Here is a 26,023-nt window from a genome sequence, read left to right on the forward strand (position 1 = left end):
AAAAAAGCTCTGGAATCCACTTTGTGGATAAGTAACATCAAAACGCAAGGCAGCTACACATTTCTCTCCGTCTCTTTCTTCCTTTTGTTTAAAAAAAAAAAAGTGAAATGCTAGCTAGTATCATGGAGCATGAAGTGATCAGCCCCTTCCCTTGCCAATCACAGATGACAAAGGACGCTCTGACAGCAACCCATGCCACCAAGCTGGCCATCACAACCACACACAACACTGGTATTCAACACAAGCACAAATACTTTCCTGATTCTTAGAAAGATGAAGCACAAATGTGGCTCCATCATTCCTGCTCTGTTCCTTGGGTGGTGAGGACCGATGTACCCTCCCACACCCCAGCTCCTGGTGTGAGGAGAAGCTGGAGTAGGCATTGAGAGCAGCCACCCTGGGGGCTGCAGGGAGCTTACCTGCGTGTGGACAGAGAAGCAGCACCACACCGTGGGGCACTCTGAGCTCATCCACCCGGACTCCCAGGCCCTAACTGTGGGGAAGCCTTGCCGAGGGGATTCTCTGAACAGCGCTGAGCATAGTTTCCCTGAAGGAACTCCTCCCCGCCACTTGGGCTGCATGACAGGAAGTGACAGAGGCCATCAGTTACAAATGTCAGAAACAGAGAGCTGTACCACCTCAGTGCCTGCCTGCCACAGCTGCTCTTTCACAGCACGCTTGGTCTTCTGGCATTCAAAGGCCCAGTAGACTTTCAGATTGGGCTGACAATCCTCAGCCTGTAAAAGGCAAACAAGACTCACTGGGTCCCCACCTAACGTCAGGGTAGGCGTCCAACAGCTCTAGGGGATGGGCTGTCTCCCGTGGAGGAGGGGAACACACAGTCAAGAGGACCTCACTATGAGAAGGGACAGTAGGATGACAGCGAAGAGGAATCAATAGTCCCCTTGAGCTTTATGCCCTGCCCAGGATATAAAGCACACATTGAGTCTAATTTCAAAGCAACTACACACCCGCCTGTTCTTTGGGTTTTTTTGTTGTTGTTTTTTTACTTGTGCAAATCTGGCATTTTCCCTCAAGAGCCCTTTCAAAATAACTACTTCTGGAAACCTTCCCTTTGACTTTTGTCCAAGAGCACAAGAGACTTTCCTGCTCTTCTCAGATCACAGAAGCAACGTTCTCATTTCATAGATGGGGATTCTCACCATGATGAGCACCGTATCCCCAAAGTCACAACACTTTGGGTAAGGCAGATGATCTCACAGTAACCTGCAAAGTTTGGGGTAAAAAAAAACTATGCTGAAGTCCAATCCCCTCCTACCAAAAGAAAGAAAAAAGCACCCCAATCTCCCTGTACAATGGCCAAGGCTCTCAAGTTTAAGGAGATCTCAGCCCATCCTAGTTTTTAATTATTCCTTTTTGTTTACTTCTCAAGTGAGGTAGAATTTAGTTTGCCAGAGTCTTCTTTAATTGCAACATTTATTTGCAGAGATTCCACCAGGCTTTCTTACAAATGTACAGATCTTGGAACACTTCATCGGTCTCAGCCCTGTGTAAGATAAGACCCAACACAAGCAAGTTCACTGGGACAGCAAAGTTTGGCCTAACATAAAGAGAGGCTTGACTTAAGAGCTTATAAGAGAGCAGGTTTACCCCATTCATACTTCTAGGAATATGCAAACAAATACAAAGGGAACCAAGAATTAACTGTGCCTACTGAGTTTGTTTTTTTACAGGGACAAAGGCTGAGAAGGCTTCTCAAAGCAAGAGTCACAGGGGCAGCTCTGAGTGGTACTGTCAGGCAGAAGAGCAGGCAAGGCCTTAATAGGGAAGTTCCTCAAAAGTAAGTGATGCTAGCCAGGTGTCAGGGGCTCACACTTGTAATCCTAGCTACTCAGAAGGACTGAGATTTGAGGATCGTGGTTCAAAGCTGGCCTGGGCAGAAAGACTGTGACGCTCTTATCTCAATTAACTAGACAGAAGTGTCATTGTGGTTTAAGTGTAGAGTGTCAGCCTTGAGCAAAAAAAAGCTCAGGGACAGTGCCCACACCCTGAGTTCAAGCCCCAGGATGGACATACACACACACACACACACACACACACACACACACACACACGTAAGTAATACGAATGCTTGGGTAGGTTTGAAAGGCTTGGCTCTTACTTCAAGGAGTATGAGAACTCACACCTGTTGAAGAAAGAAGGAAGTGAAATCACAATAAGAATGCTGCTGGCTGAGCATCTATGTGATCGCACCAGTGCTTAGGAATGTGTGTCCATCAGCAGTGGTACCCAAGAAAAAGTAGGCTGGTTTCAGAGCATCCTCGGCATTCCTGACTTCCCCAAGCCTGACACCTTACAAAGCAAGTGGGGTTGCACACTGGCAGTGGTGAAGTGGGGAACAAAGGCAGTTTCTCATCTCTATAGGGAGCCCTACATTTATTTGTACCTGAGATCAGCCAGCCTTGCTGACATCTGAGCTAATGGGGAATGCTGGAAGGTTCTCTAAGGCCAGACTCACTCAGTGAACACCCAAAGGAAATATGAGATGAGCAGAGCACACTACAGTTTGTTTCTTTTCTGGAAAGAGAGGGTACACACACTGCAACTAATCCCAGAATGATTCAACCTAGGTTTCAGCTGCTGGCTGTAAACAGGGCAAAGAGGAAGTGAAAGCAGTGGGCTGCAGCACTTAGTAGTAGAGCTGAGACTTGAGTGGGGTTTGGGGTGGGGAGCAATGGATGAGGGAGGAAATGGGGAGGGGAGCCGGCAGATGGCCGGGCAGGGGACAGCAGCCCAGCCTACAGAAAGGAAGGAAAAGCCAGAGCACAGACATTTCCCTTGCCACCTCTACCACCCTGACCAGAAACAAGAACTTAAGCAATGAGATTAGTCCTTATAGACAAGACCCTAAGAGGCAAACTTCAGCACTAAGAAGCTCCTGATTTGCAAAGTTCAAGTTCATTTGGAGCCACAAAATAGGGGTTCATTAAAAAAAAAGGTTGTCTGTATTTAAGATGATGGAAAAAGAAAAAGGAAAAAGAAAACCATTCAAATATGTTTTCCTCCTGGAATTTTTGAATGTCTGAGTGTCATCCTAAAACACAGAAGAGTATAAAGTAAAAAAAGTGACTCTTCTCTCATGGCTGTAATCCTAGTTCCTCAGAAGGATGAGATCTGGTTTAAAGCCAGCCTGGGCAAAAGAAATCCTTGAGACTCTTATCTCAAATTAACTAGCAAAATGCTGGAAGTGGGGCTGTGGCTAGGTAGGGTGGTAGAGCACCAGCCTTGAATGGAAAAAAGCTAAGCAAGAGGCCCTGAGTTCAAACCTCAGTACCAATGCTTGCATACACACATGTGCACACGGGTGCGCCCCACCCCTCACAGTGACCACACACAGTGTTCCCTACAGCCCTGCCCCAGTCCTCTTTGCCAGAGAGGTACCGGTTAAAGGCAGATGTAGACAGAAGCACACAGACCCAAATGCCTTCAGGACCAGGCTGTGAAGGACTTGAAAGTAAAGGGCCACAGGCACTGGGTACCACTAAGAACATTTGCTTTGCTCTTTTGGTCCCAGGGTGATCAGACATTCCACTTTGCTCAAGAGAAGCCTGAAAGCCAGCTGCTGGTAGCTCACACTGTAATCCTGTTAGTTAGAAAGCTGAGATCTGAAGATGTTGCTTTGCCTCTGCCAGCACCAAGAACTTGACAACTCATGATGGAAGTGCACCTGTGAGCAGATATGCATCCATCATTAAGCTATAGGTTCCCTCCCTCCCTTCCTTCCTCTCTTGGCCTCTGAACTGGGGCTTGAACTCAGAGCCTCATGTTCTTGTTTTGCCCTTTTGCTCAAGGCTGGCAATCCACCAGTTGAGCTAGGACTCCACTTCTGGCTTTTTGTTTGTTAATTGGAGATTAAGAGTCTCAGAGATTTTTCTGTCCAGGCTGGCTTCAAAGCACAATCTCAGCCTCTTGAGTACCAAATATTATAGGCATGAGTCGCCAATGGTCTGCTTTAAAAAAAAAATTTTTTTTTTAATTCAAAGCCTTCAGCGTGCTAAGACAAGGGCTCTATTACGTAAACCACACCTTACTACTTAGAGTTTCTTGCTAACTTTAAACAGTGTACTCTGGCCTCTACCTCCCAAGTATCTGGGATTACAGGTATGCCCTACTTTACTACCACACTGGGCCTATAACTGCAGATTACATAATGTTTTTAACATGACCCTTACTGGTTTGTTTGTTTTTTTTTTGCTTGTTTTGTGTTGTTGTTGGTTGTTTTTTGTTTTTGCCAGTCCTGGGGCTTGGACTCGGGGCCTGGGCACTGTTCCTGGCTTCTTTTTTCTCAAGGCTAGCACTCTACCACTTGAGCCACAGTACCACTTCCAGATTTTTCTGTTTATGTGTTGCTGAGGAATCAAACCCAAGGCTTCATGTAAGCACTCTACTGCTAAGCCACATTCCCAGCCCCTTACTGAGTTTTTTTTTTGTTTGTTTGATCCTTACAGTTGTTCCAAAATGGTCCTTAAAATGATTTGTACTCTGAGTGAGACTCAAAAGGGAAGTGTGTGAACCTACCTACAGCACAAAGCCTGGAAATGTAAAGGCCAGTTAGGAAGGGGGCCAGGTTGTCTGGTTTCAGAGATTCTGCTACCCACATACCTACAGCTTCCTGAAAAACCAGCCAGATCCCTGCTCTGGGATATTCTACAAAGTGACACACTAGACCCAAATCATTGGGAAAGACAAGGATCTCTCACAGTATAAGTCACTTGACTCTTGGAAAGAAAAATCTCACCTTAAAGCCCTTCTTTACAGCCATCAGAGGCAAATCCTCCACACATTAGAGAGATGTTAAAAAAAAAAACCACACAAAAACCTATGAAACTGTGGGGATGTGACTTCTCAGTGTTTGATAGTTTTCTTTAAGTGTGTGGAGCTGAATCATACTTATTTCTACGTGGGAAACTACCCGTAAGGTACTTTCAATACAGCCTGGCCCCTGTGTTCCCACACCTGGTTAAAAAACCAAACTGGTGACAACCTCAGACTGGTACCCAACACCCTGGGCTACCACTGGAGCCATTCATTACAGCTGAAGCCATCTAAGGACAAGTTCCAAGATACTGTTTTCTCACCAAAGACTTAGTGAAGGATGTATTTGTTACAGTGATGAGAATTCATTTGCAAAACACAAAATGGTCAGATTCCCTTCTTCATTAAAAGTTAGCAAGTGCCAAGCCTAGTGGTTCACACCTATAATCCCACCACTCAAGATGCTGAGTGAGTCTGAGGATGTCCTGGGCTACAAAGAAAGTCCCAGACCAGCCTGAGCTACTCAATGAGACTGTATGATAATAAACAATGGCTAAGGATGTAGCTCAGTGGAAGAGTTCTTGCCTGGCATTCTCAAGGTCCTAGGTTCAAATCCTAACACTGAGACACAGTAAGTAATGGTGATTCTTTCCCTTTCAAATTTATTCTGGTTCCTTAAGCTCTTTTCTAAAAAGCCAGAAAGATGTCACAGAAACTCAAATCCATCTGGTGCCTAAAATTTTAAATGATTCTTCAAAGTGAATTGAAAATAGGAAATAACAACCATCTTCATAGAAATAAAACGGTACTAGTGACCAAGTGAAAGCAGTCAATTTCCCATTAACATGAGAAATGATCTTGCACAGGTTCAAAGTCTCTGAGGCAGTTATCAAATTCTGAGAAGAGAGTTACAGCAGGACAGCATGGTGCTGTTAGGCAGAGAGACAATGAGAAATACAAACTTCATGGACTTCCTGCCCAGGCTGGCTTCAAACCATGATCCTCAGATCTCTCAGCCTCCAAGTACCTAAGATTACAGTCATGGGCCATCAATCTTGAACACTACCCTGCCCCCCCTCACCATCACTGTGAACAAAGGGTCCAGACATAACTCTAGGCCATGCCAGGGTGGTTTAGTTGAAGAGATTCAAATGCTGACTCTTTTGTGAATAGAAACTGCTTCATAACCCAGCTCAACAAGATTGCCAAATAATGAGAAGAAAGTAGGAATGGACCTGCTTTTCCAAGTCAAGAATGAATAATAAAGAAAGAAGTAATAATAAATGATGTTCCAACAGGGGAACTTCCACAGATTGCTAATCAGGCCTAATCCCCAGCGCTCACCTTGTTTTGTTATAAGCCACTGCTGTGGTCTGCATTTTTTGTAATTCTCTCTAAACATATCCAAACTTTTAGAATCAAATTCCTCACATTTTTGGCATCTGACATATACAAAGCTATTCTAAATGATAAATGATGGATGAAGGGGAGGAGAAGCTGTCTTTTTTGGAGAGAGCTATAATACATCCCTGGCTGGGTCTCTGGGTTGTACCACTAAAGAATTTCTCTGACTAAAGACCCAGAAATGAACCTGCAAATCTATGGCCACCTAGTCTTTGACAATGGAGCCAAACAAATAGGATGGAAGAAATAATGCCTCCTCAACCAATGGTGCTGGCAGAATTGGGCAAACACGTGTAGAAAACTAAAGTTAGAACCTTATGTATCACCCTGAACCAGAATCAATTCCATATGGATCAAGAACCTTGAGGTAAAGAAGATACCCTGAAAATATTACAGTAAGGAATAGGAGAAACACTGGTGCTCCTTGGCACAGGTTGAAACTTTCTTAATAAAGACCCAGAAACACAACAAATCAAAGAAAGGCTGGATAAACAGGATTATATTAAATTGCAGAGCTTCTGCACAGCAAAGGACATAGTGAACAAGACATACAGAAAGCCCAAAGACTGGGAGATGATCTTGACTAGACATACAACAAAGGCCTCATATCTAAAATATATCAAGAAATTAAATTCCCTAACAACAAACCCTCAAAGAAACAACCACCCCATTAAAAAAAAATGGGCTAAAGACTTTAAGAGAGACTTCTCTGAAGAGGAAATACGTATGTCCAAGAGACACATGAATTCTGCTAAACACCTCTGGCTATAAAAGAAATGCAAATCAAAACAACACTGAGATACCACCTTATACCAGTGAGAGTGACCATTATTAAGAAAACAAATAACAACAGATGCTGGCTGGGATGTGACCAAAGGGGAATGCTGCTACACTGTTGGTGGAACTGAAAACTTGTCCAACCACTCTGGAAAGCAGTATGGATGTTCCTCAAAAGACTAAATATAGAGCTCACCTATGACCCAGAAACCACACTCCTGGGCATTTACCCAAATGACCTTGTTTGTACAAGGCCATACTAAAGCTTCTACCACAACCATGTTCATTGCAGCATTATTTACCATAACTCAGATATAGAATCAATCTAGATGCTCTCCAGTAGATGAATGGATCAAGATGTGGTATATATACAAAACAGAGTTCTATGCTTCCACCAGAAAGAATGGCATTGCCCCATTCATGAGGAAATGGAAAGACTTGGAAAAAATAATTTAAGTGAAAAGTAAGTCAGACCAAAAGAAAAGTAGATTTAATGATTTCTCTCACTTGCAAGAACTAGAATATGTCTATGATATTCTTAACAGGGGATCTCAATAACCCAATTGCTTTGTGCATAGGACCATATATAATGAAGGGTATCAACATGAACTCAAATATATGGAAATAAGAGGTTATTATTATGTCCTGTATGTAGTTTTCTCTTTCTCTTTTTAAGTTTTTCTTAGTTTCCTGTACCTTGTGTCTTGTTTATAAGATTATTTGATATATGGAAGGGAAAGGGAATCACAGAAACAAAGAATGAACCAATGCAACATTGATACTCACTTGACATTATGTGGGATAAGAACCTAATTTGGAGGGGAAAAGGGAGGGGTACATGGGAGATAATGAGGGATGGGCAACAATGATTAAAAACAAATGTACTCGTGACCTTAATTATGTATCTGTAACCTCCCTGTTCATCACCTTTTCAATAAAGATTAAAAAAAAAAAACCACACCAATTTCTTTGCATGGAGCACATAGGACCTGCTTGCAAATAAGCTCATTTATTTCTTAGAAACATGAGCCCCCTGGGTATAGTTATTTTCAAGGGACTGTCAAGTTCTCTTCCTTATACTGTCAGTTAAAAGCAAAACTTCTGTGGCTTGCTGACCTCTGCTCAATTCGTAGGAAGAAAAAAGGTTTAAAAACTGATTAACTGATATCTATCCACCAAAGAGCTTCTTTGCTTAGAAGTGAGACTCACTGTTCAGCATCTCATTGCCAAATAAACTTAGAAGTGGAAAATCTGAATATAGGGAAAGGGGTGGTATTTCTCATATTTAAATTGAATATTCAGGAAGATTTTAAAAAATAATTTGCTTCTACTAAAAAACCCTCAACAAACTGAATGTCTGAGATAAAAGATATACCAAAAGGAAAATCATTTTTTAAAAAAAGGTTCTCACTGTGGTTTTGACTCTAGATTCCCACTTGGAGATAATTGTTGGTCTAGCATAATGAATTGTAAATTAAGACAGGGCTCTACCATTTACTGGGCAGATGACCTGGTAAGTCACTTAACCTGCCTGACCCTTAGTTTCTTCATATATAAAACAGGACTAATGGTCTCATTCTCCCCACTGGGGTTGAAGGAAGAAGGATGGACACTAATAGACACTAATATAAAGGATGAAGAGGACATGGAGGCACTCATATTATTCTTTTTATTTTTATATAGATTCACATTTTCCCATAATAAAATGTAAAACAAAAAAATTAAAACACAATAATAGTTTTTCCAAAGAGGAGAGGAAGTTTTTTCATGTCATTATTGACACTAGTTCAAATTTTCCTCTTAGCAAGTTGGAAAGTGGGAAGCAAATTTAAACAGGCAAGTTGAGTGTTACCCTTGAATGTGAAAGAACTATCCATTAGGCAGCCAATAAGAACAAGACAATGGAAGGCTGGGAGTGTGGTAGAGGGCTCGAATGATGATGTTTTGACGAAGAAGAGGGAGGGGAGAAGAGTGAAAACAATACCACAATGGAAATCAGCAATAGTACACTTCTCCTTTTTCCGGAGAAGTATGTGTGTGTACCTGTGTGTATGTGAATGCATACATTTATTTAATAGTCTAGGCTGGCCTTGAACTCATGATCCTCCTATTTCAACCTTCTGAATGCTAGGATCATAGGTATGCCTCACCAAATCTGCCTCCCCCTTTCTCTTTTTCCCTCTCGCTCTCTCTCACCGCCCCCCCCCCCAATCCATCTATCTGTTGTGAGATTGAACCCAAGACCGCACTCATGCTAGGTAGGTGCTCTATAACTTTACCCCTGAGCACTTTGTTTATAATGCTGACATCTCTGATATGGTTGCATCATCTAAAAAGTTCAAGAGTTTACAAAAACACCCTCAAGAAACATACCAAAAGACAAAAAAGCACATTTTTTTCTCCATGACTCAGAGCACTCCTTTTGCCTACCCACCAGTGAAAGTGGGTTTTTGTTTTATGGTACATGTGTTCATGAGTGCTTGGATAACCACTGCTACTCCCCTCAACCCTCCTTAAATCAAAATCAGAAAGGAATTCCCAACACACTGGGGAACACCAAAGCAAAAAGGATTCTGGGAAAGGGCTTCATTCAAGGGACCAAGAAACGGAGCTGGGAAGGCTGCATCTCTTCCCAGGCAGGGCTCAACTTGGATACTGTTCCTTTAAGTAAGACTTCCTGGTGTGGTGGAGGGATTTCCTCCTGCAGCTTCCTGGAAACCATGCACATAAACAATAAACTCGGAGGCAGAGTCACAGACAATAAAGCTCATGTTCTGGCTGGAACCAGAAGCAACTAGAAGCACTGACAATAGCCAGGGCATTTCCAACAGAAATGTAGCTCTGCACAAACATCCATTTGCACAAACCCAACTGATCATTAAAAGCTAGTTCCTTACCCTCATCCGGAAGGAGAGCCAGAGGTAGTTGCTTCCAAATCCAGTACTTTAAAATTATTACTTTATTACTGCTTTCAATCACTGTGCAGTCAGGCCCTTTGGAGAGTCACTGCCAGTATACTACACATGCTCTGGGGCCCAGTGGGACCAGGGGGAGCATCCATGAAACCGGGTGTCTAGGGCAGAATCCTGTCACTAGGTTTGGGAGCCCCAGCTCAGGCACCAGAGCCTGCAATCTAGTGAGGGAGAGGAGAGTGGGAACTGTGGCTTCTTAGCCTCCCTTGCAGCCAGAGCCCCAGGGCATAAGTTAGGCTCAGCCAATTTGATGTTACCACCCTACACTTGGCCTGAGAAGCTGGGACTCCCAAGCAGCCAGGACACTGCAGGCCTCTGTTGGCTTTGAGAGGCAGCCATGAGGGGACCTTGGGCGGCCATGTTTTGGAAGTGTGTTGGTGTTATAAACTGTGGTGTCTGCCCCTCCCAACAGTGGTAGCAATGGATGGTGGCATTGTTTGGAGTTATTCCTGGCTCTCTGGTCCTTCCAAATGTATCTGAGTTACTCTACATCCTTAAATAAATTTCTTTTCTGATGAACAGTCGGAACTGGCTTTGTTGCTAGGGGTTAATTCCTGCAAAGACAGGATGAAGGAAAGGTGAAGTAGTCCAGAAACCAAATGCACCTGAGGGCATCTCCCACACAGGCAGTGCAGAGACTGGCCCTATCTCCCTCTGGGACCATTATCTCCTTCCACTCTCCTCCCAAGCTCAGGTCATACCTTCTGTTCCTCTTCTACCTCAGGTCCTTTGCACTTGCTATTTCTTCTCTCCAGAAAACTCTCCTCTAGCTCTTCATGTAAGAGCTAGACAGGTTTTCATCTTACAGAGGCTTTCCCTGAAGGACCATACCCCCCCCCCACCTCCCCAAATCACATTCCCTGTCATGACACCCTGTTGCTTTCCTTGCCAGTATTTACCACATTGTAGTTAATCCATTTTACTTTTATCTTTTCATTTCTTTTCCAATAATACTGGAGATTGAACTCACTCTACCACTTCATCCACTCCTCCAGAACTTCCCCCCTTCTTTTTGTGCCAAACTAGGGCTTGAACTTAGGGCCTCATGCTCTTGCTTAGCTTATTTGCTTGAGTCTGGTGCTCTACCACTTGAGCCACTCTTCTACTTCCAGCATTTTGCTGGTTAGAGTCTTGGGAATTTTGCTGACTTCAGATCAGTCTGAGTAGCTAGGATTATATTCATGCACCACCAGCACCTGACTCCAACCCCTTTTTGTATCAGTTATCTCAGTGTATGGCCTAATATTATCCTGGGGCCAGCCTATGGCTGCATTCCTCCTTTTGTGCTTCCTCATGTTGTTAGAGATCCCAAGTATACACCCAGACCCTGTGCCTCCCCTGTGGCTGGGATGACAGGCACCCACCACCATGCTCAGCCACTGAGTGAGATGGGGGTCTCATGAACTTTTATGACTGGGCTGTCCTTGAACTGCTGTTCCCTCATCCATGTTACCCAAGTAGGAAGGGGTACAGGCTTGGGCCACTGTGCCAGGTTCCACTTCACTATTAATGATAATCACCACTGACAAACAGCCTGTTTTCCAGTTGGGAGGCTTAAGTTTACTTAATTCAATGATTGCCCAGTGAGATTGGAACTTCTAATTTCCCTGAATTTATAGAGGATGACACAGGCTCAGAAGGACTAAGGAAGCTGTCCCATGTGCCAAGCTTGGTAGAGATGGGACGGGAACTTGAACTTGAGCCTGCAGCATGATGGGTTTCTTTACCACAGTCACTCAGGCAGTGATTGAATGAACAATGACTGAATGCAGGTGCTGGGGCCACAGGAATGGCCTCTAGCCTGCTGGTCCAGATCTCCCCATAGTCCTCCTCAGGGAAGACGTATAGCCCCATGTGTAAGGACTGGCTGGCTTTCTTCATTCAACAGAATGAGTCCAGCCCTGTTCAAAGTGTCCCACATGCAAACATACCTAGAGACTCACAGGCCAGAAGGGCATGGACCAGCAAACAATGCTCACTGATCACCGTGGTGTGTCCCGCGGTCCTGGGAACACAGAGGGACAAGTCTCAGGGACTTTGACAGGAAGCACAGCAGAATGATAGGAATGTGTGGGAGCTGCCAGGTAAAGGGGAGGAGCCAGAGCAATGGAGAGAAGCAGGAACAGCAGAGCTCATTCCAGAAGCCGATGGTCAAAGAGCCTATGGAAGGGACAAGGCGGGAAGGTTGGGCTGAAAGTGCGAGGGCCAAGGCAGGAATTCCAGGTCCATCCTGCAGGAATCTGACCCAGGCTGAATGTTTCAGTGACAGCAGTGGCATGCCCAGATATAAATGCTTTTGTTGGTCAGTGGTAGGGCTTGAACTTCGGGTGTAGGCTTTGTCCCTGAGCTTTTGAGCGACAGCTCCACTTCTAGTTTTTAGGTAGTTAATTGGAGAGAAGAGTCTCAAGGACTTTCCTGCCAGGGCTGGCTTCAAACTGTGATCCTCAGGGGCCTGGGAATATGACCTAGTGGCAAGAGTGCTTCCCTCATATACACGAAGCCCTGGGTTCAATTCCCCAGCATCACATATACAGAAAACGGCCAGAAATGGTGCTGTGGCTCAAGTGGCAGAGTGCTAGCCTTGAACAAAAAAGAAGCCAGGTACAGTGCTCAGGCCCTGAGTCCAAGGCCCAAGACTAGCAAAAATAAAAAAATTAAAAAAAAAAAACAATTAAAAAAAACTGTGATCCTCAGATCTCAACCTCCTAAAGTAGCTAGGATTATAGGTGTGAGCCACCAGCAACTGACTTAAATGCCTGTTTGGGGCGGGGGTGGGGGGGGGGTGGGAGGCGGGGAGGAGCAAGTCAGGAATGGTAGCCATACCTAGATTTTACTTATTTATTTAACCACTAAACTATCTTTATGGCTGTGGCCACTTAATACTTGTGGGATGTTTTGGTGGATCATTTCCTATGACTGTTAAAGTACACATGAATATAACTGCTAAATGCCAAGAGCTATAACTACAACAAAACATTCAATTTGTATGCCTCCCGACTGTCTTATTGCTAGAGAAATAAGATACATTTGCCCTTCCTTCTTGTGATGTAATGTTGGACAGAGCTATCACATGGATAACTGGTGGGGAAAGCAAGAAATTTCTCTCCACCTGACCTTAGAGCTCAAATCACCTCTGCCCAGATTACCTTAAAGGAGAAGGAGAAATATGTCCACTACAAGGAGGGTCTCTAGCATGGCCCACTGAGGCCAAGACTCACCTCTGAGACCCTAGAAAATCTGAGGTTTGCAATTTGAAGCCAGCCTAGGTGGGAAAGTCTATGAGATTCTGCTTTCCAATTAACCACCAAAAAGCTGGAAGCAGAGCTATGGCTCAAGTAGTAGAGCGCTAGCTCTGAGCAAAAAAGCTAAAGGACAGAACCCAGGCCCTGAATTCAAAGACCAGGACACACACACACACACACACACACACACACACACACACACACACACACACACACGACCTGAGAAGGCTCTGGAGGGAGTCATACAGTGACTTCCAGGCACCAGAGGTACAACACCGAGGTTGTGACCTTAGTGTCAGTTTGCTGGCTGCTCCACCTCTTACTTTCCCTGGGATAGTCAGTTGCCTCATTTCTGCAAAGGCAATAGCATAGCAAACCTGCATAGTTTGTGCCAAGCACCAGTGCTCAGTTTTGTGCATTATCATGGAAATCTTCCCCATGGTCCCATGCATGACATACAATTGTGATGTCCACTTTATACATGAGAAAACACCAGGCTCAGAAACACTGAACAATCACTCAACAAGGGCAAACAACTAACTCAACATTCAGAAAATCTGATCCAGAGCACTAAGCTAGCCCTCAGTTGCACCATTGCACGACACCTCCTCCTCCCCCAGTAGCCCCTCTGCAGGAGGATATGAGAGTCCAGTTGACTGTGGAAATTACACCTAAAGAAGGGTGTATCTTTTCCAATTGCAGAAATTAAGAAGGCACTGGCTCCTGTAGGCAATAAAAAGAAATGCTTTCTGTGGTAACAGATACCATGCTGAATATCCAGCCCCGTCACCACTCTCTCATCACCATGACAACCCTGTGAGGCAAAGACTGAAGAATTTTAAGCCAGCTATTTTAAGCCTCTTTCACTATATTCCAATCACAAAGGAACCTGCATTGATTATTTTGTTCCCAGGTAGCTAGAATAATGGTGATGGGTAACTGAAATTCCATGTTATTAGCAAGAAGACAAACCATGTGTCCATTTCTGTCACCCCAATTCCTGGCCAAGAACTTCCTACAAAAGCTCTGCAGTTGACCATGTCCAAGCTGAATCCAGACTGACTGCCTACCACAGAATGTTTCTCAAACTTTAAGATACCCACAAACCAGCTGGGGATCTGTGCAAAATGCTGATCGTGATTGGGCCAGGGGAAGAGCCTGTGATCTGCATCTCTAACAAGCCCCCAGGTGCTTTTTCCTAACATCCATAGACCAAGCTTTGAGAACCTTTCTGAGAGACATGCCAGGCCTTAAGTAGACTTCCCTGCCCCAAATTCACATTTCCTACATTCCTATAACCATGACAAGTGATGAGTTCATTCTAAAAACACAGAAGTACACGTGGGCATGATGTATCTTTAAAGTTCTAATTTCTAGGTCCTTCCTCATAAGAAGCTCAGCATTTGCAAGATAATCTCATCAATAGTCAACAGGATGCTGGTCTGGAGATGTTTGGTTTCTTGGTGTGGGGGTGGGGAGGCAATGTACTGAGGTTTGAATTCAGGGCTTTATGCCTGGCTAGGCAGGTGCTCTACCATTGGAGCCATGCTTCCAGTCCCTTTTGCTCTGGTTATTTTGAGACAAAGTCTCTCTTATATCCACTGGTCATGAGGAAGATGAACTTTTCTTCCCTAGGCTGGCCTGGAACCATAGTCTTCGCCATCTTGCCTCCCATATAGCCAGGATAACAGGCAAGATCCACCAATACCTGGGAGGAAAGTCATGTTTAGATGCTATTGACTGAAGAACATCTCCCCTGGCTAGAAGTTTCAGGAATAGCCTGTGGAAAGCCCAAGACAGAAGCGCTTGAAACCTCAAAGGTCACCACAGCTGATCATGCATCCTTCACTCAGAGGTGGTTATTCTCACTGTCCTGCAGGCTAGCCCAGGACAGGGGCAGTCATACTCCTGATGGCCAGGCTGCCTGACAACCCAGCCCAACAAAACTGCAGAGATATAAAATAGCATTACTCTCTTAAGTGAAAACAGTTATAGAAGTGAAATGGCTAAGGGAAGAAGAAAGACATTTACTAAGGTAGACACAATGTTCAAGTGCCCTGCCCTGTGTAGGGAATGTGAAGAGCTATGAGGTGAAGTCACTTCCTGAACCACAGGTGTTGCCAGGAGAGTGAGTGAATTGGGGACAAGTATTTTAGTGGCACATATGCTAGGCTTTAGTCATTCTGGATAATGAGAGGAGTATATTCTTTAAAAGAAGAAAAAAAAAGACATGAAGACTGGAAGGATAGGCAGCAGGAGATTTTATTGTGTTGAGGACAGCAAATATGATCTCTTTGCACCAATTCTGTATGCTTCAAAAGGCTATTCTAGTCTAAACCTCCAGCTTTTTCCCTCCTTGAGATGTTTTAGAAGAAATTACTGATAAAACTTGTTAATGCTTGGCCAAGGCTTTCCCCAAGGAAAAATTGGTCAGATTTTAATCATACAAATTACATGATGGGAAGCTTATTGTGGAGGAGATACTTTTTTAAAAGTCAAGTTACCTCTTGACCAGAGCTTATGGCTTTGCCTGTAATCCTAGCTACACAGGAGGCTGAGATCTGAGGACTGTAGTGTGAAGCCAGCTGGAGTAGAAAAGCCCATGAAATTCTTATCTCTAATTAACCAGCAAGAAGCTGGAACTGAGGCTCAAGTGGGAGGGAACCAGCCTTGAGAGAAAGCCAAGTAAGAATGTAAGACCCAAAGTTCAAGCCCCGCTCCACAGCCAAACATACACAAGCCAAGTACCTCTTTGACTTTGGATCTGAAATGTCTCCCAAACCTGCTCCCAACCTGATGTTACAAGAAGGTGGTGGGAGCCCGGGAAAGGAAGTTAGGTCCTTGAGGTTACACCCTTGAAAGAGGCATTGGAACCCTAGCTCCTCCCATCTCCCTGCTTCCCAGCCACCATGAGATAAGAAGTTCTCTCCACTGTGGGTTCCCACTATAAAATGTTCTGTGCTGCCATAACCTAAAGTATCAGGGCCAAATGACTAGGGATGGGTACCTGTAAATGGGGATCCCAAATCGGTCTTTTCTTCTTTTAAGTTAACTATCTCAAGTATTCTGTCACAGTGAAGGAAAGCTAACAAACATCACGCACAAATTCCTGATACAAATCTGCAATCTGTAATCCTCTGAGTTTCAATAATCAAACCCAGAGAATATACAGATTCTCAAATTGGGCATTTTCTCTAATTTTCCCAGCGATATTCCAAAGTATTGTCCCAAGATTGTCATCCAGAATCTGTTCAAATAAAGAGTGCCAACACATTAAGCCACAATTGACTTACTTATTAATATTTTACATTTTCATTCATGAGAATTGTCTCAGATATAATTTCCCTTTTCACTGAGTACACAATCTTTACTCTTTTTTTTCTTGTGCTAGGATTTGAACTCATAGTCCAGGTGGTATCCATGAGCTTTTTTGTTCAAGGCTACTGCTCTGCTACTTGAACCACAGCTCCATTTAGGGCTTTCTGGTTGTTTATTATTGAAGATAAGAGTCACATGGACTTTTTTGCCTGGGCTGCCCTGAACCATAATCCTTAGATCTCAGTATCCTGAATATCCAGGATTATTATAGGTGTGAGCCACTGGCACCTGACTAGCATACAGTTTTATATGGTATTTTCCTCCACTCTCAAATATCCAAGTAAGATTTATTGGGTGTTTCATTGCTGTAAGAAGAGAAAGCCAAAAATTCCTCCAAGTTCTCCTTAAGTCCTCACATATGAAACTCTTCCACAAACGAAGACCATATTTTAAAATTCCACCTAAACAACTCTGGGGTTAAGGCCAATTCATTACATTTCTAACTTAGATTCATTCATATTCCTTATCACAGATGATTTTTAATTCCTAAACCTTAAAATATAGACTTCATATCAAATTTTGAATTTTTCTTCCCCTTGAATATAAGGATTATGTTCACATTCTGTTTTGTTTTCAAAGCAAAGCAAAGTGATATTTGTAATAATTTACTGAAAAAATCATATTTTCTTTCAATCCTTCCTGGTGATTTCCTTTGGTCTTTTGGGGACTCGAACTTGGTACCTGCTGCTTTCATTCCCTGGCTGCTGCTCTACCAACTAAGCCAACCCCCTTTCTAGTGATTTTCATAGCCAGGATTACTAATATGTACATTGTCTCTTATTTTTCATATATAACAGTATTCCAGATGTTGGTGGCTCAGGCCTATAACCCTAGCTACACAGGAGGTTGAGATCTGAGGTTCAAAGCCAGCCTGGGAGAAAAGCCTATGAGACTTATCTTCAATTAACCACCAAAAAAGCTGGAGGTAGAACTGTGGCTCAAGTAGTAGAGGCTTGGGCAAAAAATCCAACCAAGAGTGCAAGTTCCTGAGTTAAAGCTCCAATACTGGCACACACAAGCCAATCAATATTTGACAGTATTTAACATTCTCCTTAACAACTGCTGAGGGCCTAAAATACTCCCATGGACAAGCCACAGTTATGCCATGTTATTATCTCATGTTGCTGGACATTTAAACATTTGCCACTTTCCTTTATAAACACAGCTGCACTAAACATTTCTGGGCATAAGTCCCAATCCACATCTCAAGACTTCTATAAGAACTCACATCCTAGAAATAGATCTATTAATCAACTGCCCTCCCAAGAGATGACCAAAAATTACTACCATTGACCATTTGTGATGGTCTGCCTCAAAGTACCTCATTATCTGGGAGAGAGAAACTGGAAGAAAGTAAAGGAAGGGTGACATTATCCAAAAATAAGAAATGTATTCATTACCTGGCTTATGAAATGATAGCACCTCTGTACAATACCTTAATAATAATAAAATTATTTTTAAAGTACTCACCATCAGTTTAAGCTATCACTTTAAAAAGAAACACTGATTTTAAAAAATGACACTTAAAAAATAATTCAACCCTGGCCAGGCATGGTGGCTCACACCTTTAATTCTAGCCACTTTAGGAAGTCAAGATTGAGAGGATGGCAGCTCAATATTAGCATGGGCAACAAGTTAGCAAGACCAATAAGCCAGGCCTGGTCGCACACACCTGTCATTCCAACTATGCAGGAAACATAAATAGGAAGATCATGTTCTAGGCCAGCTCAGAAAGAAAAACTCAAGACCCAATCTGAAAAATAACATAGCAAAAAGGGCTGGTGGCTATAGTTCAAGTCTAGAGCACTAATCTACCAAGTGTGAGACACTGAGTTCAAGCTCCAGTACTAGCCCACCCCTCTCAAAAAAAAAAATCCAAATCTCAGACTGATATACTGAGGTCAGTGATTTCAAATGTTATCTGAACATCAAAATATCTTTGGGGCCAGGCACTGGGTGGCTCAAAACTGTAATCCTAGCTACTCATGAGGCTGAGATCTGAGGATCACAGTTTGAAGCCAAACTGGGTAGGAATGTCCTGACTAACCGATTGGGAGGCAGAAATTGAAAAGATCATGATTGGAGGCAGGCCTGAACAAAACGTAACTCCATTTCAACCACTTGTTGAATATGGTGGCCATGCCTGTCATCCCAGCTGTATGAAATGCTTCAGGTTCTAAATTTACCACTCTATAAAATGGATTAAGGTCCAAGTCAATCTAGGCTTAAACAAAAGACCCTACCTCCACAAGAATTAAAGCAAAAAAGACTAGCATTTAGGGCTGGGGATATGGCCTAGTGGCAAGAGCACTTGCCTCATATACATGAAGCCCTGGGTTCAATTCCCCAGCACCACATATATAGAAAAAATGGCCAGAAGTGGTGCTGTGGCTCAAGTGGCAGAGTGCTAGCCTTGAGCAAAAGGAAGCCAGGGACAGTGCTCAGGCCCTGAGTCCAAGCCCCAGGAATGGCAAAAAACAAAACAAAACAAAACAAAAAAACAAAGACTAGCATGTGGCTTAAGAGGTAGCACAGCTGCCGAGCATGCATGAAGCCCTAAATTCAACCTCTAGTAACACCAAAAAATTTTTTATTGGTCCCTCAAAACATGCTAATTCTTCCCACATCAAAACCACAAATATGAGCAGAATGTAGTCATCTGTTGGAAGTTTTCATTGGGAAATTAATGTGGGGCAGAAGCTAAGAACGATCAGTTCAGTACCAGTCTGTGACTATGCAGACCAGCAAAATACATTCAGAACCAAACCAATCGCCAACCTTCACAAGACATTTGAGACCCAAATAAATCAATAAATCGCACCAGAAGTCAACAGCTAGCAGAAGGAATTCCCAGAGGAGGCTCAAGTACAGAAGCAGATGACATTTAAAACCCATTCAAGTGCTTCCTGAACAAGGAGAAACTTTCTCCAAATTGTAATATATTCCCACATTCATCATAGATATATTTTCTGTTTAATGGGAGATGTATACAAACACGTATCCCATAATCCAGGGTCTGAATTTGTCCGTTTGAAATGGAAGAAGAAAGGAAAGTTTGTCCAGTATAATAGAAATCTCACATCCTCTCCTAGGTAATCATACCCTATGTGGCTCGCAGCTCCTGCTGATAGGTCTGGGGTGACTGTAAGAGTGACAGGGAAAGAAAGGACTTACTGAGCACTTACTATAACTCAGACTTGCTGCTAAAGATTCATATAAATACTACAGGCTCTGTAATCGTAGCTACTCAAGATGCTGAGATCTGAGGACCAAGGTTTGAAGACAGCCCAGAAAGATAAAGTCAAGAGATTCTTCTCTCCAATTGAGTGAAAAGAGCTAAGGGAGAGTGTAAGTCCGTGAATTCAAGCTCTAAGCCAGCAAAAAAAAAAAAAGAAAGAAAGAAAGAAAAAAAAAGGGCCATTAGAGAAGTTTCATTTATTCTTCTTCTTCCTCAGATTTATTTAAATTATATTTTTATTATCTTTAAGAAGTTGCACAAATCGGGGCTGGGGATATGGCCTAGTGGCAAGAGAGCTTGCCTCATATACATGAGGCCCTAGGTTCGATTCCCCACCACCACATATATAGAAAACGGCCAGAAGTGGCGCTGTGGCTCAAGTGGCAGAGTACTAGCCTTGAGCAAGAAGAAGCCAGGGACAGTGCTCAGGCCCTGAGTCCAAGCCCCAGGACTGGCAAAAAAAAAAAAAAAAAAGTTGCACAAAGGCGTTACCATCCAATATATCAGGTTATAAATACAGTACATCTTGATCTATGTTACTTCTTTCATCATCCTCCCCCATCCCTAACAACCCCACCCCTCCCCTCAACTTTCCTAGTTTCTTAAGCTATGCATTGGGTATTATGACTGCATTCTCCCCCTCACCCTGCTTCTTCACCTCATTCATCTATTCTCCTCCCCATGACCCCCCATATCAAATGCCAGCTTCCTGGTACTCATTTTGTTGAGGCTGTGAGTTCATTTTTCTAAGGAGTTTCACCATTTAAATTATCTGCTGCAATTACTATACTTCTGTTAATACATTTTAGTATGCTTGCATACCCCATATGTATGTACTTGTATATTGTAAATTAGATCATGTACACTGAATGTAGGCTCTCTCCTCTCCCAACCAACAAGGTTTAGGTGAGCCTGCATAAAAAAGTGTGCATCAGCTACGACAGCCCTGTACTTCTCTTAAATCAAAGAGAGACTTTTAAACAAATCCTCATCTTTCCATAAAACAACAAGCCTTAGTACACTGCTCTTTCCCTAAATCAGATGTTACGGTCAGATGAACTTGAGATGGGTACCCACAGCTTATGCCTATAATCCTAGCTACTCAGTAGGCTTAGATCTGAAGACTGTAATTCAAAACCAGCCCATGCAAACTAATTCATGAAAACTGTTATCTCTAATTAATCAGTGAAAAGCTGTAAGTGGAAGTATGACTCAAGTGATGGAGCTTGGAACAAAAAATATCAAGCCAGAGCATGAGAACCTGTGTTCGAGACCCAGTACTAGAACACACAGATAGAAGAGTCTGTTGAATCCAGCCATTACTCAGCTGTACAATATTCTCCCAAAGGGTGCCATCAAGTAAGAGATCAGGTATCAGCAGTATAGAGCGCCACCCCAGCAGCTAAACCAGGTGTTAATTTCACCAGCTCCACTCTAAACTGCCTATCACCAACATGTTCAAAACCACTGGTCTAGGACTCCCATTCACAGAGATTTTGGATTGGATGCCAGAATCTGAAAGCCTGGGTGGAAAATGGCAAATGTGGGAAGTGCAAAACAGAAACAAGGGAAGAATTTCTTTTCTTTTATTTTTAGGGAACTCGGTACCTGATACTTTTGTTCACTGGCTAGCGCTCTACCAACAGAGCCAAATTCCCAATCCCACATGGAAGAATTTCTGTTCCTGTGCTTATTTAGAGAAGTCCTGTGAATAAGTGAGCTTTTTTTTTTTTTTTTTTTTTTTTTTACAGCATATTCATTTCAATTTGGGGCAGGGACTTTTTTTTCTGGCCAGTCCTGGGACTTGGACTCAGGGTCTGAGCACTGTCCCTGGCTTCTTTTTGCTCAAGGCTAGCACTCTACCACTTGAGCTACAGCGCCACTTCTGGCTTTTTCTATATATGTGGTGTTGAGGAACTGAACCCAGGGCTTCATGCATGCCAGGCAAGCACTCTACCACTAAGCCACATTCTCAGCCCCTAAAGACTTTTTATCTTTTTTTTTTTTTTGGCCAGTCCTGGGCCTTGGACTCAGGGCCTGAGCACTGTCCCTGGCTTCTTCCCGCTCAAGGCTAGCACTCTGCCACTTGAGCCACAGCGCCACTTCTGGCCGTTTTCTGTATATGTGGTGCTGGGGAATCGAACCTAGGGCCTCGTGTATCCGAGGCAGGCACTCTTGCCACTAGGCTATATCCCCAGCCCAAGACTTTTTATCTTTAAGTAGTTGTACAAAGGAGTTGCCATTTAACAAAGAAGTTTATGAATGTATCTTGATCAATATCACCCCTTTCATCATTCTCATCCATTCCCTCCCTTACTCACCCCTTCCCTCACTCTTCTTAATTTTGTATGATATACACTAAATTCTTTTCTTTTTTTAAAAATTTTTTTATTGTAAAGGTGATGTACAGAGGGGTTAGTTATATAAGTGATGAAATGAGTACAATTTTTGTCTAACATTGTTACCCCTTTGTTCTTTTTCTCCCATTATCCCTTCCTCCCAAGTCCCTTGCCCCAAGTTGTTAAGTTCATTTCCAAATGAGGGAAACAAGGCTGCCTGTTTCTTTAGATCTGGCTTACTTCACCTAATATGATTTTTTCCCCCAAGTCTTTCCATTTCCTTATGAATGGGACAATGTCATTCTTTCTGATGGAAGTACAGAATTCCATTGTGTATATATACCATACTTTCTTGATCCTTTCATCTACTGAGGAGCATATAGGTTGATTTCATATCTTCACTATGGTAAATAATAATACAATGAACATAGTTGTACTGTTAGCTTTAGTGTGGCTTTATTTGTGGTCATTTGGGCAAATACTCAGTTATGGGATTACTGAGTCACAGGAAAGCTCTGTTTATAGTCTTTTGAGGAACCTCCATCCTGCTTTCCAGAGTGGTTGAACAAGTTTACATTCCCACCAACAGTATAGTAGGGTTCCCTTCTGGCCACATCCCCACCAGCATCTGCTGTTATAGTTTTCTTGATAATGGACTTCCTAACTGGGGTGAGGTGGAATCTCAATGTTGTTTTGATGTACATTTCTTTTATGGCCAGAGATGTTGAACATTTCTTCACATATTTACTGGCCATTCTTATTTCTTCTTCAGAGAAGTCTCTCTTTAAGTCTTTAGCCCACTTATTTATAGGGTGGTTGTTTCTTTGAGCATTTGCTTGGGGGGGGTTATCTTTTTGAACTCTAAGAATATTACAGATATGAGGCTCTTGTCTGTTGTATAGCTATACTGAAGATCTTCTCCCAATTTGTGGGCTTTCTATATATCTTGCTAGCTATGTCCTTTGCCACACAGAATCCCTGCAGTTTAATGCAATCACATTTCTTCAACCTTTCTTTGATTTGTTGTTTTGGGGTCTTTATTAAGACAGTTTCGGGGCTGGGAATATGGCCTAGTGGCAAGAGTGCTTGCCTCGTATACATGAGGCCCTGGGTTCAATATACAGAAAACGGCCAGAAGTGGCGCTGTGGCTCAAGTGGCAGAGTGCTAGCCTTGAGCAAAAAGAAGCCAGGGACAGTGCTCAGGCTCTGAGTCCAAGCCCCAGGACTGGCAAAAATAAATAAATAAAAAATTATTTTAAAAAATAAGACAGTTTCAACCTGTGCCAAGGATCCCTAGCGTTTGCCCTATTCCTTCCTGTAATATTTTCAGGGTATATTGAAGTCTTTGATCCATTTCAAGTTGATTCTGGTGCAGGGTGATATATAAGGATCTAACTTCAATTTTCTGCATGTGTGTAGACAATTCCACTGGCACCATTTGTTGAAGAGGCTGTCTTTCTTCCAGTCTTTTTTTTTTTTTTTTTTTTTTTTTTGCTCCCTTATCAAAGATTAGGTGGCCATAGGACTGTGGGTTTATTCCTTGGTCTTTAATTCTATTCCACTAGCTTGTACCAAGCTGTTTTTATTACTATGGCTTTGTAACAGAGTTTGAAGTTTGGTATTGTTTTTCCCCCAGCACTGTTCTTCCTGCTAAGGATTGTTTTTGTTGTTCATGGTCTTTTCTTATTCCATATGAATTTTTGGATTGTTTCTTCTATTTCATTAAAAAATGTTGTTGGGATATTGATGGGTATTGCATTGAATCTGTAGATAGCTTTTGGCAGTATTGCCATTTTCACAATGTTAATCCTCCCAATCCAGGAGCATAGGAGGTTTTTCTACTTCCTTAGATCTGTTCTAATTTCCTTTTTTGGATTTTTGAAGTTTTCATTATAGAGGTCCTCCACATCTTTGGTTAATTCCTATCTATATTATTTTTTGACACTATTATAAAAGGAGTTGCTTTCCTGATTTCAGCTTCACTCTTCTCATTGTTGGCATACAGAAAAGTTATAATTCTGCTACTTTGCCAAAGTTTCAGATCAGCTCAAATAACTTGGGAGAGGAGTCTATGGTGTTCTTTAAATACAGGATAATGTCATCTGCAAAGAGGGAGAGTTTTACTTCTTCTTTCCCTATTTGGATCCCCTTTATGTTTGTGTCTTGCCTTATTGCTCTAGTTAATTCCAATACTAGATTGAAGAGGAGAGAGAAAGAAGGCATACTTGTCTTGTTCCTGATTTTAGAGGAAATTGTTTTACTTTTCACCACTAAGTATAATGCTGGCTGTAGGTTTGTCACACACAGCCTTTATTATATTGAGGACTATTCCATGGATTCCTAGTTTCTCCAGAGCTTCATCAAAAAGGGGTTTTGGATCTTGCCAAATGCTTTTTCTGTATCTATTGAGATGTTCATGTGTTTCTTGTCTTTGCTCCTATTGATGTGTTGAATTACATTAATTGACTTGCATATATTGAACCAGCTTTGCATCCCTGGATGATCCTATTTGATCAGTGTATGATTTTTTTATTAGATGTTGAAATCGATTGGCCAAATTTTTAAAAAGTTTTGCATTAATGTTCATTAAAGAAATGGGTCTATAGTTCTCTTTCTTTGATGGGTCCCTATCTGGTTTTGGGAATGAGGGTTGTGCTGGCCTCATAGAACAATTTTCATTGAAGAGTTTGGGGAGTACTGGAATGAGTTTTCCTTTGAAGGATTTGTAGAATTTGGCTGTGAATCTGTCTTAGCTTTTCCTTGGATGGGAGGTCTTTTGTTACCATTTCTATTTCAATACTTGGTATGAGTCTATTCAGTTGGTTTAAATCATTTTGGTTTACTTTGGGTATATCAATATTTGCTAGAAATTCTTCCATTCCTTCCAGATTATCAACTTTATTAGCATGAAAGTATGCAGAGTATTCCATTTCAATAATTTGAATCTTGATTATTTCTGTTATGATGTTCCCATTCTCATCTCTGAATTGATTTGTTTGGGTGTGTTCTCTTCTTTTTGTGGTCAGATTGGCAATTGTGTTAATGTTTTCAAAGAACCAACTCTATGTTTTGTTGATCCTTGCTATGGTGTTTTTTTACTCTAATTCATTGAATTCTGTTTGATTTTATTTTTTTTTCTGCTTGCTAGATTGAGGTTTGGCTTGTTGCTCTTTTTCAAGGAGCTTAAGGTGCATTATTAAATGGTTGGCTTGAAATTTCTCCAATCTGTTGATGTAGACACTTAGAGCTATAAATTTTCCTCTGAGTATTGCCTTTGCCACGTCCCAGAGAGCTGGTATTTTATGTGTTCATTTTTCATTAAATATCAAAGACATTTGAATTTCCTTTCTGATCTCTTCAATGACCACTGGTGATTCAACAATGTGTTCTTCAGTCTCCATGAGTTACAGAATTTTCTTTTCCTTTTTTCTTTGCCAGTCCTGGGGCTTGAACTCATGGCCTGGGCACTGTCCTTGAGCTTCTTTTTACTCAATGCTAGTGCTCTACAACTGAAGGCACAGCACCACTTCTGGCTTTTTATGTGTGTGTGGTACTGAGGAATGGAACCCAGGGCTTCATGCATGCTAAGCAAGCACTCTACCACTAGGCCATACTCAGCCAAGTAACAGAAGTTTCTGTAGTATCTTTTGGTCTTGAGCTCTAATTTTATTCCATTTTGGTCTGAGAGAATGCAGGGTATAATTTCAATATTTCTGAATTTGTACAGATTTGCTTTGTGACATAAAATATGATCTATATTGGTGAATGTTCTATGTGCTGTTGAGAAGAATGTGTATTCTGGTGCTTCTAGGTGAAATATTCGTTAGATGACTGTTAAGTCTAGTTAGTCTTTGCAATTGTTTAGTTTCTGAGGTTTCTCTGTTGAATTATTGTCGG

General features: G+C 42.3%; 1 protein-coding gene across 7 annotated transcripts in view; it reads right to left on the reverse strand.

Moving 5' to 3' along the window:
- Positions 1 to 26,023, reverse strand: part of Arhgef3 (Rho guanine nucleotide exchange factor 3) — a 326,782-nt gene that overhangs the window by 190,372 nt on the left and 110,387 nt on the right. Inside the window, exon 1 of one of the 7 annotated variants that reach the window (XM_048355781.1) lies at positions 420 to 971. The exons of the other annotated variants lie outside the window; for them this stretch is intronic. Coding sequence (XP_048211738.1) covers positions 420 to 581 — 162 coding nt within the window. The 5' untranslated portion in view covers positions 582 to 971. Of the gene's footprint in view, positions 1 to 419; positions 972 to 26,023 lie in introns of those variants that run through there. 7 annotated transcript variants of the gene reach the window in all.

Source organism: Perognathus longimembris, chromosome 10 (assembly GCF_023159225.1).
Source record: "Perognathus longimembris pacificus isolate PPM17 chromosome 10, ASM2315922v1, whole genome shotgun sequence".
In the NCBI taxonomy this organism is placed as follows: domain Eukaryota; kingdom Metazoa; phylum Chordata; class Mammalia; order Rodentia; family Heteromyidae; genus Perognathus; species Perognathus longimembris.